Source organism: Populus trichocarpa, chromosome 2 (genome assembly GCF_000002775.5).
Source record: "Populus trichocarpa isolate Nisqually-1 chromosome 2, P.trichocarpa_v4.1, whole genome shotgun sequence".
Lineage (NCBI taxonomy): Eukaryota > Viridiplantae > Streptophyta > Magnoliopsida > Malpighiales > Salicaceae > Populus > Populus trichocarpa.
The window spans coordinates 6473993-6487522 of NC_037286.2; the positions used below are offsets into that span (position 1 = coordinate 6473993).

General features: G+C 35.7%; 2 protein-coding genes across 2 annotated transcripts; one reads left to right on the forward strand and one right to left on the reverse strand.

The window, feature by feature from the left end:
• The first annotated feature begins 906 nt into the window (after window positions 1-906).
• On the forward strand, window positions 907-7001 carry LOC7495120 (histone acetyltransferase of the MYST family 1). Its single transcript, XM_002300982.3, has 9 exons — window positions 907-1263; window positions 2281-2369; window positions 2539-2598; window positions 3031-3240; window positions 3733-3801; window positions 4166-4327; window positions 4670-4763; window positions 5325-5467; window positions 6560-7001. The coding sequence occupies exons 1-9, from the start codon at window positions 957-959 to the stop codon at window positions 6761-6763; spliced, it is 1338 nt and encodes a 445-aa protein (XP_002301018.1). The 5' UTR covers window positions 907-956; the 3' UTR covers window positions 6764-7001.
• A 1043-nt stretch (window positions 7002-8044) lies between these two features.
• On the reverse strand, window positions 8045-9052 carry LOC7495121 (uncharacterized). Its single transcript, XM_002302227.4, has one exon. The coding sequence runs from the start codon at window positions 8852-8854 to the stop codon at window positions 8252-8254; it is 603 nt and encodes a 200-aa protein (XP_002302263.2). The 5' UTR covers window positions 8855-9052; the 3' UTR covers window positions 8045-8251.
• Window positions 9053-13530: the final 4478 nt, after the last annotated feature.

The window sequence follows — 13530 nt, forward strand, 5'->3', positions numbered from 1 at the left end:
GCAAACAGCAAAAGCAATTGCAGGCAAAGTATAGAAAATTGCAGTCCAAAAACACATCAAGGAAATAGAGAGGTCTGAAGCCTTAAAAATGTCTAATAAGAGCAAAACCCATGAGAAAAAGCCTACATACCCTCTCAATTAAAAAAAATGCCGACCCAATTCCAAGGTAGAGATAAAAATAATAAGATATGAACGTCACTCAATTTTAGCTAAACACTAGCATCCCAAACAGGCTAAGCAAAGATATGACCTGAAAAGCATAGAAAAAAGCAATTCCAACATGAATTAGAAACCAAACGTAACCAGATTCTAATGAGATACTTATCTCGGAAACATCAGATGAAATTGGTAAAGGAGCCAGAGAGAGCATAAAAAAACCAAGCAAGTCATCCTCAAGCAACCAAACATCTAGTCCATACAGACCAACCACCACACCCCCAGTGAACAAGGGAAATCCTAGGACATTGTTGAATAGTTTTAAAACAATGGATTACACACCCCACTCATCAAGAGGGCAGCCGTAATCAAGCCATCCCAGCCCCGCCAGAAAAAAAATCAAACGAAACAGATGCATCAACCTCAGACAATCGCACCTCGGCGCTCAGTCCTTGGCTCGCCTCAACCTGAACATGCATCAGACCAAGCTGACCAAAATATGCTAGAAAGCCCTATAGACGGATAAGAAAGCCTGGAAACAACAACCGTTCGTGCGAAAAAGAAAGGCGAGAATTAGATGGCAACAACGATAAACACTGTGTGAGTCCACAGTGGTTTCACTCAATCTACGGTGTTGAAAAGGAAGAAAAGAAAAAAAAGTTTCAGGGGCATATTTGTAATCTGAAAAAATAGAGAGAGGGAGACAACCATGGGCCCAGGTGGCAACATAAGGTCTCTCGAACTTTTTAATATTTGTAAAGTGTTCACAAGCCCACTCAAAATCTCATCACAAACCGGCAATGGGTTCGATCGACACCCCAAAAAATCCCGAGAACGGCGCCAGAACTCTGCCTCCCGCAACCGACGCCTACGCTACGTACGAAGGCGATAAAAACGGAATGCCTTCACGCGCCACCGAAATGACGCTTCCGGTCGAATCCGAAGCCATTAAGAAGAGGAAAGCGAGCATGTTACCGCTCGAGGTAGGTACTCGCGTTATGTGTCGTTGGAGAGACAGCAAGTACCATCCGGTTAAGGTCATCGAGCGCCGTAAGATGCAGTCTGTTGGGTCCATTGATTACGAGTACTACGTGCATTATACAGAGTGTAAGTGTCAGTTTTAACCGCGGATTTTCAGTGGTTAGGGTTAGGGTTTTGAAGTTAGGCATGTACGTATTTGTTTAATTGATGTGGGAGTCATTTCTGGCCTTTGATTGCTTATCCTGCTTTTTAATAATGATTGTGATTTATGCAAATGAAATTTAGAATGTCAATTAATTTGGTTTATCAACTTGTGATGCCTTATTATAATGCTATGAAGAATATGTACGAAAGAAAATGATTGGGTAAGAGACTGGTCAGGTTGCTGAATTTATATTTTGCAAAGAGGGCATTGAAGAAGCTCAGTTTTGGAGGTGAGGGATATGACTAGTAAAGCTATATGATTGCATGAACCCTTTCATTTTATTGGTGGCCAGATCATGCATTTGAGGGAAAATGTTGTTTCTGAAAGAGGAACTGATTCTTTGGAGTTTACTTCTGAATTACCCCTGTTAAGAATGGGTGTGTGTGTGTGTGTGTGTGAAAAGATAGCTATCATTCATCTTATTTTGTCACCAATTGGACTGAAAATGCCATGCTATTCAGATCTGAGTTGTGTGATTTTGCTTGCAAAATTCTATGCAAGGCGGAAGATTCTAGCTTTTACTCCTAGAGTTCTTCAAGGCGCATGTTCAAGGTCCTATTGCTCTCACCTAGTGTCACACGATTCCATCTTTAGACTGGAACTATATAACATTGATGGTCAGGATTAGAGAACAATGCTGTAAAAATTAAGATGTGTGACAGATTGGGGCATGTATACACATGAACCTAAGCACTGGGACTGGCATATGCACTTGCATGCAATTTCCTGTAGCAGCAAGATATATTTTCATTTTCTTCTCTGTTCAACCAGTAAATAGATGTGATCAGCATTCCATCTATGCAAATATTGTCATGGAGATTAGTTCTTTGGAGTGCCTTGTTTATCATTTTCTACATGATTATTAACCGGATACTTCAGTGAATTTGGAAGTTGTATTTATTCTAGTCTTCTTTTTTTTTAAAAAAAAATATTGTCAGTCAATAGGAGGCTCGATGAATGGGTGAAGCTTGAACAACTAGATCTTGATTCAGTAGAGACAGTTGTCGATGAAAAAGTGGAGGACAAGGTAATTCTTTTGTTGTTGTACCGTTTTATTAATCGCTGATGTTCTCTTTTCTATTGACTTTGAAAGTTGTCCATCTCTTGGACCCTTTTGCTGGAGAACCTGCCTTGCAGTATTTTCTTTCTTTCTTTTCTGTTGAAATGATTGGAGAAATGTTTTCAATTGATTTTAGGTAACAAGCTTGAAAATGACACGCCACCAGAAACGGAAGATTGATGAGACGCATGTGGAGGTATCTTACCAGTTTAAATCTTTCTGAACTGTTTGTCTTATGGTTGTTTGTATCATTTTTTTTAATGTTACTTACCATCGGAAGCATGCCTTTAATTTATTTACATGACAAATAATGAGACGCGTCACTCTTGAAAGAAGCTTAAGCATATATGATGCTACCGAAATTTACCTTTTAAAATATGGCCTCGTATATATATTTCATGATTTCTAACATAAATACATGTCCGAGTGTCACACACTTCAACTGGTGGCCATGGTAACTTTTTCTGTGTGAAATGTCACGATTTAATTGATGGAGTAAGCCACAGAGCAAACTACTGGCTGTTAAATGGTATCATAGTTCTTATTAACTTCTGTAGTATATAGGTCCATCAAACAACATTGAAACTTTGCATTTTATAATCTGAAGATATCATTATCAAATTTATAGGGCCATGAGGAGCTTGATGCTGCCAGCTTACGCGAGCATGAGGAATTCACAAAAGTAAAAAATATAGCCACCATTGAGCTTGGAAGATATGAGATTGAGACATGGTACTTCTCGCCTTTCCCACCGGAATACAATGATTGTTTGAAGCTTTACTTTTGTGAATTTTGCCTCAACTTCATGAAGCGTAAAGAACAGCTTCAAAGGCATATGGTGAGCTGTGCCTCAAATTCATCTACCTGCGTTGATTTATTGTACTGAAATTTGGTATATCTGCTGCAAATATAGTTTCATATTGCTAGTACTGAGCTTTCTTTGATATGTCTGCTCGTAGATGTTATTTTCCTGATTCTTCCCCTGCTATTCCTTTAATCAGCCTATCGCAACTGATCTCTATGACATGATGGCAAACAAAATTGGTTTTCATTAAGCCAATTTTCATGCTGTTGCTTTTTTATAATCAATTTGTTATGACTAGTTATCAGTTCACAAAAAGCTTCACTATGCCTTTCTCGTGTGAATGGCCTGGTTATGCTTATGTCAAAATTTTGAATTAGTATGTGAAATAGAGTATTTTTATTTAAATGGTTTGACTCAGTTATTTGAATACTTGGTGGTCATTTTCTTTCTCCAATCAGCGTTCTTATGGAAGATGCTCTGAGACTTTTATTCATCTTTTTTAATTTTTTAATTTGGTTTATGTAGAAGAAGTGTGATCTCAAGCACCCTCCTGGTGATGAAATTTATCGAAGTGGCACATTGTCAATGTTTGAGGTATGTCATAATAGCACATGACTGGACTGCTAGTATTTTTCTTAACTGGTTTCTTTCTTCTATATTTTCCTGGTTAGGTGTTTTTCAATTTTTTTGATAACCTACACTGGTCACAGGACATTAATGATGTTCTCCTCAACCCAGTTGTTCTTAATTTTTGCAAGTTACAGAAAAGGCCAATTGACCTTCAAGCATTCTGTTAACAACTTTGGTTATGAAAGTGTAGTAACCCAGTTTTTTATTCTAGTTTCTCCCCCCACTCCTGTTTTTTGCACAATCTTTGCTATCACACACTTTTATTGTTTTGTAGTTTTGCAGATCTCTGTAGTTGATTTGGCCTTTCTCCTGCTGTTTTTTTTTCCAGATAGATGGCAAAAAGAACAAGGTTTATGGGCAGAATCTTTGTTATTTGGCGAAGTTGTTTCTTGATCACAAGACCCTTTATTATGATGTTGACCTGTTTCTATTTTACATTTTGTGTGAATGTGATGATCGAGGATGCCACATGGTTGGATATTTTTCCAAGGTAATGCTTCTGCCTTCAATTGCTTATGCTATAACGCATGCGGCACCTAAAAATTACATCTAAATGCTTTCACAAAAACTTTTAAGGCACACCAAAAGTGACAGAACAAATCAGTAATACTTATCTTGGTGGACCATCAGTTTTTGTTTCTGTGTCGGCTTCTTTTGCTTTAAGGACAAGATATTCATATGATCATTCATTTTCACAAATCCACTTGTTATTCATCACATTTGATCATTCAGTGAAGTAATTTTTCAAAGATAGAATTCCTGGAAATCTTGGTTCTGATATTTTCTGAAATTTAATTAGTAAGGTAGCTTACTGTATTTTATGATCATGCAGGAAAAGCATTCTGAGGAGTCGTATAATTTGGCATGCATCCTCACTCTTCCTCCTTATCAAAGGAAAGGCTATGGGAAGTTTTTAATTGCCTTCTGTAAGCTCTCTGCCTTCCAATATCACGTGTTACCATAGAAATAGAACTGTGACTGTGTGTCTATTTTCATTCTTTGTCCTTGTGTATTGGGTTTGGGGTGAAGTGAAGGGATTATTATTCTTGGGAGATAAGATGTAGGCAGAAATTAGTATTGCATACAGAAATCAATATAGATTACTTAAATCCTGTAAACCAACTTCAGTCAGAATTTTTTTTATCAAGAATCATTGATGTAGGACAATTGCTTTGGAAGACACTGTAATGTGAAAAACAGCTTCTTAGGAGAGTAGCTATCACCTATACTACTGACTGTTTGTATTGTTAAACCCAATAGTGGTTGAATTGGATCATAATAGCTATAATGGAATAATCCAGCAAACATCCACCTCGGTTGCTAGCTCCAAATTCTAAGATCCTTGTTCGCATTTAACAGTTTGCATTTTATCATGCACAGATACAACAGTTCCATTTATTTTAAATGTTATTTGTTTATGACAACAGTTCCATTTATTTTAAATGTTATTTGTTTATGTAGTTAATTGATGTGTTTTTATGGTACAGCATATGAACTTTCCAAGAAAGAAGGTAAAGTTGGCACACCTGAAAGACCCCTTTCAGACCTGGGGTTGTTGAGCTATAGAGGATATTGGACCCGAGTTCTTTTAGATATCTTGAAAAGGCACAAGGGAAATATTTCTATTAAGGTAAGCAATTTCTCGAGAGATCAAGATAATTTTCTTTATGCAGTCTAACTGCTTCCATCATCTATGTATTTGCGTTGTGTTGAGAAATTCATGCTTGTTACTGTCTATTTTGTTTATTTCCATAGCTGTGGGACAATTCTTACCTTTCATAGTTGAGTTCAATAATCGACAATAGTACTATAGACTTGGACTTTCTCAGCTATTGCACAGGTGCGCGCTCGCACGGTTGAGGCTCGAGTATGGTGAAAAAAGGTGGTGCATTGTAAGGATTGGTTGCCAGTATCACACCTTGAACAAAAAAATTAAAATTAAAATACTAGAATTTCAGCACTTGCTTGCTTGCACGGGGCATATTCTGTTGTCTTCATTATGGCAAAATATTGGCCAAAAGTGGCCACATTCAACCACACTAGCCAGGGTGTTGGACAACTTTTAGAGCCCGTTTGTTTTTTGCATTTCAAAGTGCTTTTGAAAAAAATTGAAATTCTTTTATTTTTTTTCTTTGCTTCAAATTAATATTTTCTTAATGATTTCAGATCGTTTTGATGTGTTTATTTCAAAAATAATTTTTAAAAAATAAAAAACATATTATTTTGATGCATTTCTGAGTGAAAAACACTTTGAAAAACAACCATTACTACACTTCCAAACATGCCCTCAGCTATTGCTAATTTGGTTGAATTCAGGTGAAAATTTTCTGTCTGTTTATCAGCATTTGGTTCACGGACAGCCCTTGAAACCAAGTTAAATCTGATTGAGTTTGATTATATGTTAGGGCAAGGCCTTTGTGCTTTGGCAAAGGCACCATAAAATGCACTTACTTGATATATTTGACTTGCAAGTTTTATTGGAACGGGAAAGGAAATATTCCTCAAATGTAATCCTGATGCTGAGTCATGGTAAATCATCTCCAATAGTTTCTTTGTTTTACATATTTTCCCACCAATTTGGGTCTCACGTAGCTGGTGCCATGTTAATTCTATATTGACTGTCTTACCCAATAGTTTCTTCTTTGGTTTACATAGTTTCCCAGCAATTTGGGTCATGTAGCTGTTGCCATGTCATATTCACTGATTTCTCTACTCTCTACAGGAGCTTAGTGACATGACAGCAATAAAGGCAGAGGATATTTTGACTACCCTTCAGAGCCTAGAATTAATTCAGTACAGGAAAGGGCAGCATGTAATATGTGCAGATCCGAAGGTCCTGGATCGCCATCTAAAAGCTGCTGGAAGGGGTGGTCTTGAGGTTGATGTTAGCAAATTGATCTGGACTCCTTACAAAGAACAAGGTTGATGTTTGGAAACTTATCAATTGATTGCTATGTGTTTTGACGCATACCTTCAGCTGTATAAATGTAGATGTTACGAAAATTAATTTAGGAGAATGTGTTGATCACTGAGCCGTAAGCTTTCTGGTGAATTAATCCTTTTCTTTTACACTACCCAGTTAGGTATCTGGTATACGAGTTGTAATGAAAATAATCTCTAGATTTTATGCTTAAAATAGATGCTCGATGCCCAAGCTTCTGACCTTTGTCTCCCAAGAAGTTGCCTTAATTTAAGGCAGGTTTAGAAATCCAGAAGCGTTTATCCTGACAAATTTTGTTTTGAGAATCACCTGGATGAGAGAATTTGGTCTGGAGCCCGCACCTTTTCTTGAAGTGCTAGACTCTGTCGTTTCGTTTGACCATGAACAACAGAAAAGCCTTATTGAAAAAAAAAATAGACTCGGTTTAGGTTTTGGTTTTGGTTTTGTGAGATGAAACTTCTGTTAAAAAAAAAAAAAAACAAGAAGCCAATGCGATTGGAGAATATAACAGCAACCCAACAAGGGTAGCGCCAAATTTGGTGCAAGAAGTAGTGATTTGTGTTCACCTGTCCGGAGAGTAACTGGCGAGGGAGTACAAGACAACAGCAAAACCAGCCTTTATCACTTTCAGGGGTAATGGAGGAGATGAGATGTTTGTTGTCTTCCAAGGAACTCGAACACGTAGCGAGAAATAATTCCTCCATTACCTTGGATACGGTTGCTGAGCTATCAAGATTGCCGTCTAGACCTGTCCACGCCTGAGCTGATAGTTGAAGTCTTGCTAGTAATTTTCTACCATTTAACATGTCCTTGTAACATACTTGTCGAAGATGTTTGTCCCCACCTTTCCCAGTATTCTTGCTTTCTACTTTTCTGCCTTTCCCAGTATTCTTGCTTTCTACTTTTCTGCAATGGTGTTCAAATATATAGCTACGTGTTTGTCCTATTTGTTTCAAGTCGCCCCTCCCCTATTTGAATGTTGACTTACCTAATAGCTACGCGTGCTCCGTGCTCCCTCCGTCCACACTGATATACGTTTCCAATTCCTCTACCCACCATGACAATCATCGTATGTTTTAAAAGGACTTTTATGTGATTTTTTTAGGGTTGTGATTCGATTAACTTTACAAACTAAGCTTTAATAGAATAATCTCATGTCTGTGTGTATGACCCACAATTCACACCCAGTTGCCCTAACCACCGGCATGGAAATCAACTCACATGATCTGAACCATGATATTTTTTTTATAGAAAAAGAAAAAGGAATGCAGCGAGAAGGGTATAGATCTAGCCATTGATAGATAGAAAATCCATATACATCCTTCCTTAACATCACCACCTTACTGTGTTTGCTTTTACAACACGGATCAATAAAGAAATTAAAAACACCAAAATTGGACTTAGAATACAGTAACCATATACATTTTCTACGTTTGCTTTATATTACCTCCCCCTGCTGCTTGGAGTTGCTCATCAAACAGTGGTTGGTGCAAGACTACTTCTATTAAGTTGGATCTCTTGCAGCTGCAAATTCTTCAATGCTAACCCACCAGATCTCCTCTTCCAAAGACTGTTCGCTTCTCCATCTTCTGTTGGTTGTTGAACTCTCTTAACTACAGGCAAAGGAGGATCCATATTCTCTATGCTAACTGAAACAGAATTCTCTTTAGTATCATCAATCTTGGCCCCATTAGCACCATTCATCATCACCTCTCTTCTTCTATGAGCAGTACTAGTTGCTATTGAGACGGTGGCGCTAGTAAGAATATTCTTGCCAGAGAAGATCCTCTTGAGCCTGGAGTACTTGACATTAGCACCGTTGTAATTCTTGGTGGTGACTGTGAACTTGTTAGAAGTGGGGAAGCCAACTATCTTGTTGTTTCTCTTGACCTGCCCCATGCAACCGATCTTTGGAGATAAAGGGTCAGAACTAGAGATGGACATGGATCGGTCTTCCCATTTTGGAAGAGTCACATCTTTGATGGTTGGTCTTGAACATAACATAGGCAAGAATGTGCTCTTGTGTTGGGGGTGAATGTTTTGGTGATGGAGATGGTGGTTGTATCCGTTACCCATGACCTTTCTCTTAAGCCCTTACAGAGACCTTTCTCTTAAGCCTTTGCAGAGACCAAAACGAGGCCACTGAGACTAGAAAGATTTGGAGACTGCGGAATGGGTTGAGTTGTTAAAAAGAGAGCATTGAGCTCCTCATGTTTCTACTTTTCTTCATAGGCGTGGAGAGAGAGAGGGGGGGGGGGGGGGGAGATACTTGAGTTTTTCAAAGTTAAGAGGCTAATGTTAGTGTCAATAAGTGGGTACTTATCTTGATTTTGTCAACACTGTCTAGTTTGAATAAAGTGGATTGTACTTTGCCTTGTTCCTTCTGTTTTACGAAGTCTTTTTATTTCCTAATTACGAAATTGGATATAGATATAGACAGATGTCAGAACTCAAATCTCTTGAACATTATTCAAAATTACACCCTCAGACACCCAAAAAAAGAGAAGAGAAGAGAAGACAGAGGCCATTATTTTGGAACATTGCAGTATGCGTAATTCAAACTTCAAAGAAAGCTAAAATGAGGGTGGTAATAATTCAATGGTCCCTTGTACAATACCACATCCAGCCGAATTATGCCAAGTTAAAATGCTACTGCTGGTAAAATCATGTGCTGACCCCCTCTCTGTCCCCCCCTTGTTGTCTAGATTAGCATGTAGTTGAGGTAACAACCTAAACAGACCAGGAGTGTTATTTTGTTTCCAAAAAGAAATGAGTGTTTTCCCACGTTACCACACTACTGCAAAACTTATTTTCCAATCTTATCACAATTAAAAAAATTATTTTTATTTTAACATTTTAACATTAATGATGCATGTAATACATGCTTCACCACTAGTCATAGTCATGTACATAGAAAATGCTCAAACCTATAACCTGTAAATCACGCATAGACTACATACGCTGCTTATTAAAAACACAATACACAACATCATCAGTAGCATCACAAAATGTGACTGTAGCTCCTTGACACTGACGTGTTAAAAAATTCACTTAATATATTAAAAAAGATTATATTATAATTTTTAAGATATAAATAAAAATTTTATCACATGTTAAAAATAAATTATTTCATACATACTAATCTAATATATCTTGGTACACAAGAATCATAATTATTTGGATTATATGTCGATTAACACGGAGTGTCATGTCGATATCTTGTAACACGCTCTCATGGTGGTGTTATGAATTGCTTCGTTATGTTCATGTACCAAAACACGTAGAGATCTAACTCAATAGACAAATACAGCTCTGTAAATATGCGATCTCTCTTAGCATGCCATAAATTGACATATTGTGTATGAACCACAGACCAATCATCTTCCTCTTTACCTTAACGATTACCAACATGCATGTGATCAAGTGTGTCAACATCATTAGGCGAGTGTTGATGCAATCCAAACTGGTGCATTACTCAATCAAGGCAATGCACCTCAACCATAAATCAATTCCCTCCATGCATAATGAAGATGCTCTTTCAATCAATCGTCGATGTACAATGTCAATATCACATATATATGAAATCATAAAACATGTATATTAAAAAATTTCACATCAAGAAACAAAGTTAAATAAGAAAATAAATAATTGAGTTCACACATACCTAATAAAGCTCATGTGAATCCAACTCATCCCAATAAAACTCGTAAATATAGGTGGGATTTTGTGTAAAACACCTAAACCCCTCCTAACCCAACTAACATGTTCAAAATAGTTAAGTTAAACAATAAATTTAATAATGTGTTGATAACCATTATTACCGAGCTCCAATTAAAAATCATCTTCTCGTAACCATATCGAGCATTTGATTTCTCTAAATACAAGATGATCTATGTGAAGATACTCTTATGACCATAACTTCATATTTACAATAAAAAATTTAGTAAATATTTAAATTACATGACCTATTTTATCCCTTTTTTTGTTTACACAGAGAGTAATGCATGTCCTTCCCTAACACCTCGCATCTGGAATATAAATAATTAAACAGCATTTTAACTTCTCTTTCCTTCTCATTGTTCTTGCAAATAATTGCAGAATTGCCTTAGTCAATGTGCCGTTTATTAATCAGGGATAAAAAATAGTTGGTCCCTCACTAAAGATGTTGCATTACTCCGCAAAACTTTCAAGTCAATTCAGATAATTGTATCTATCAGTCATAAGGATAGACGGGTTTATTATTATTATTATTATTCTTAAAAATTTATGTGTCCTTGTTGAATTAAAATTAGGCATTCTTTGCTGCACCTTCTCACCAAGACAATAATATATATATATATATATATATATATATATATATATATATATATATATATATATATATATATTCGAGCATGTAGTTGATAATATGATGATCATTAGAGACTTACATGGTCATTAACTTTAAGGTCCGTGAGATAAGTTGAGGTGCTCACAAACTGGTCCGGACACTCACGTTAATATATATATATATATACACACACACTCTATCGGTTCAAATTCCCATTCAAAGATGTTCATCATTTTACGAATTTTTTTTTTTTGTCTGTGCTGAGATTGTCTCATTTGTACATGAACTTTTCGAATGCTTTAGTAACCTTGAATCCGAAATTCAAAACCATATTTATATTGTAAAGAATCGTTCGTCTACATATATTATATTGCATCAATGCATGTCGTCGTATTTTGAACAAGTAAATTTGTAATAACTCTGAAAAGCAACATGAAAAAAAAAACACAGAAAAATGTAAGGATATAAAACCCAATATTGATATAGAATTACGAGTCTCCTTAAGCGGTGAAAGTATTACAAAATACATTAAAAGCGTTTGGTAAATCATTGTAGTAATTCATAATATTCATTTTTCATTTTCATCCTCTAATTTATCTATTTTTTAATCTCAATCTTTTATGCCTAATTTCATGATTAATTTATAAAAATTTATTAAAGAAAAAAATTAACAATAAAGAACCAAAAGTGTAAAATAAAAAGAAATTTCAGGGTCAATCTTAAATTCGATTGAAAAGATTCTCTTTAGTCCACCTAGTTTCTTTTGTTTTTAATTTGCAGCCCTTTAGTTTTTACGATTATAATTTTGATCTAAAAATTTATTTTTCTTAACATTTTAGTCACTGGGCTTGAATAAAAATGTTATTTGAAAACAACAAATGAAAGGTTAAGTTGGCGAATGATTACTTTTTGAAGACGAAGCTCACTACTTTTGTGTCAACAAGTTTCATTCGATAAGGAAGGTTCAATGATGGTGGTTTTTTTCTCTAAACATGCCCAAAAAAATAGATCGCACTCGAGTTATATGTTTTTTATTCGATTGATTTTACTTTTTGAGTTATTTTAGAGTGTTTTAAGGTTGGTATATGATTTATGGAGATTTTTATGATGTTTTTAGATGAATATAACTTGAAAAATGATTTTTTAGGCTTTTCCCTGATTTTTCAGCCACATGTAGTTATCGAATTCCGGGTTGTCACTCGTTTAATAAAAAAGACCCAAGAGAGGACAATGCGTTGTTCACTCCTAAGACAAAAATTAAAAAAAAAAAATTTGGTGCAAACCTAGGCTTCAAGACCCCAACACGCGTAGGCTTTTTTATTAAGGCCAAACGCATAGCCCTAACCCATTAGTACTTGCCTTTTTTTGTCGTTTGTTTTTTTATTTATATTTTCTTTTAATTTCACCCTTTAATGGGACTTCATAATTTGTTTCAATTTACTTTATATAGATTTATTGCGGCCTCATAGAAATGTCCCATGTTGATGTTTATTTTTCCAAGTGTTTATTTTATTTTAATATAATGAAGTAAAAAATAGTTAAAAAAGTTATTAAACTCATTAAAATTCATAACCCGAGTCGTGGATTTAGTTGGTTAAACCGTGAAACCTGAGTTGGTTCAATGTGTCTTCTCAATATATATATATATAAAAAGATGTTATCTTAGATAATTTTTTGTAAAGTCAAATCATATTTTTACCGGTCCTTCATGTGCTTTTGGACTCATTAAGTTATCTAAGTTACATCAGGACAATTTTTAAATAGTTTAATTTAAAGGTTGGACTAGACAAGAAGTCTAGTCAAGTTGGAAGATTTTAAAATTAACTTATGAATTAAGTTTAATAACATTGTAAAGTATTTTTTTCATCATCGAGATATTTTTCTTCCAAATTTTTGGTCCATCTGCAATGTAGTCCGGGACAATTATCTTGTTTGGTGACTAAAACCAAAATGAGGGAACCGATCACATGCAGATCACGTGTACATAAACCGTCCAAGAAGGTAGATGTACACAACTCAGCCGACAGGTCATCTATGTAAGCATATGTGAGGCACGTGAAAGGTGCATTTGGTACTCTACTTTTTATTATGCTCACGTGACATGTTGGTTAGCTGGTGCTGTGAGAGTATTATTATTATTATTATATCTTAATTTTATTAAATGGATTATAATCCAAAAGCCGAAGGAGGACGCTCTATTCCATCATTTTATTTGTTTCACCTGCAGAATCAACCTTGATTTCCACCGAATATCTTCTCCATTTCCATCAACCTGAATTTCCACATCTCTTATAAGCCCTAACCTGCTGTTTTATTGAAAATACTTTCCATTATTGTATTGCATTATGCCATTTTGTTTGGCATCTATCTTGGAGTAGTTTGAACTGGCAGAGGTACACCTGTTTGCTTGCCGTGCCATGTA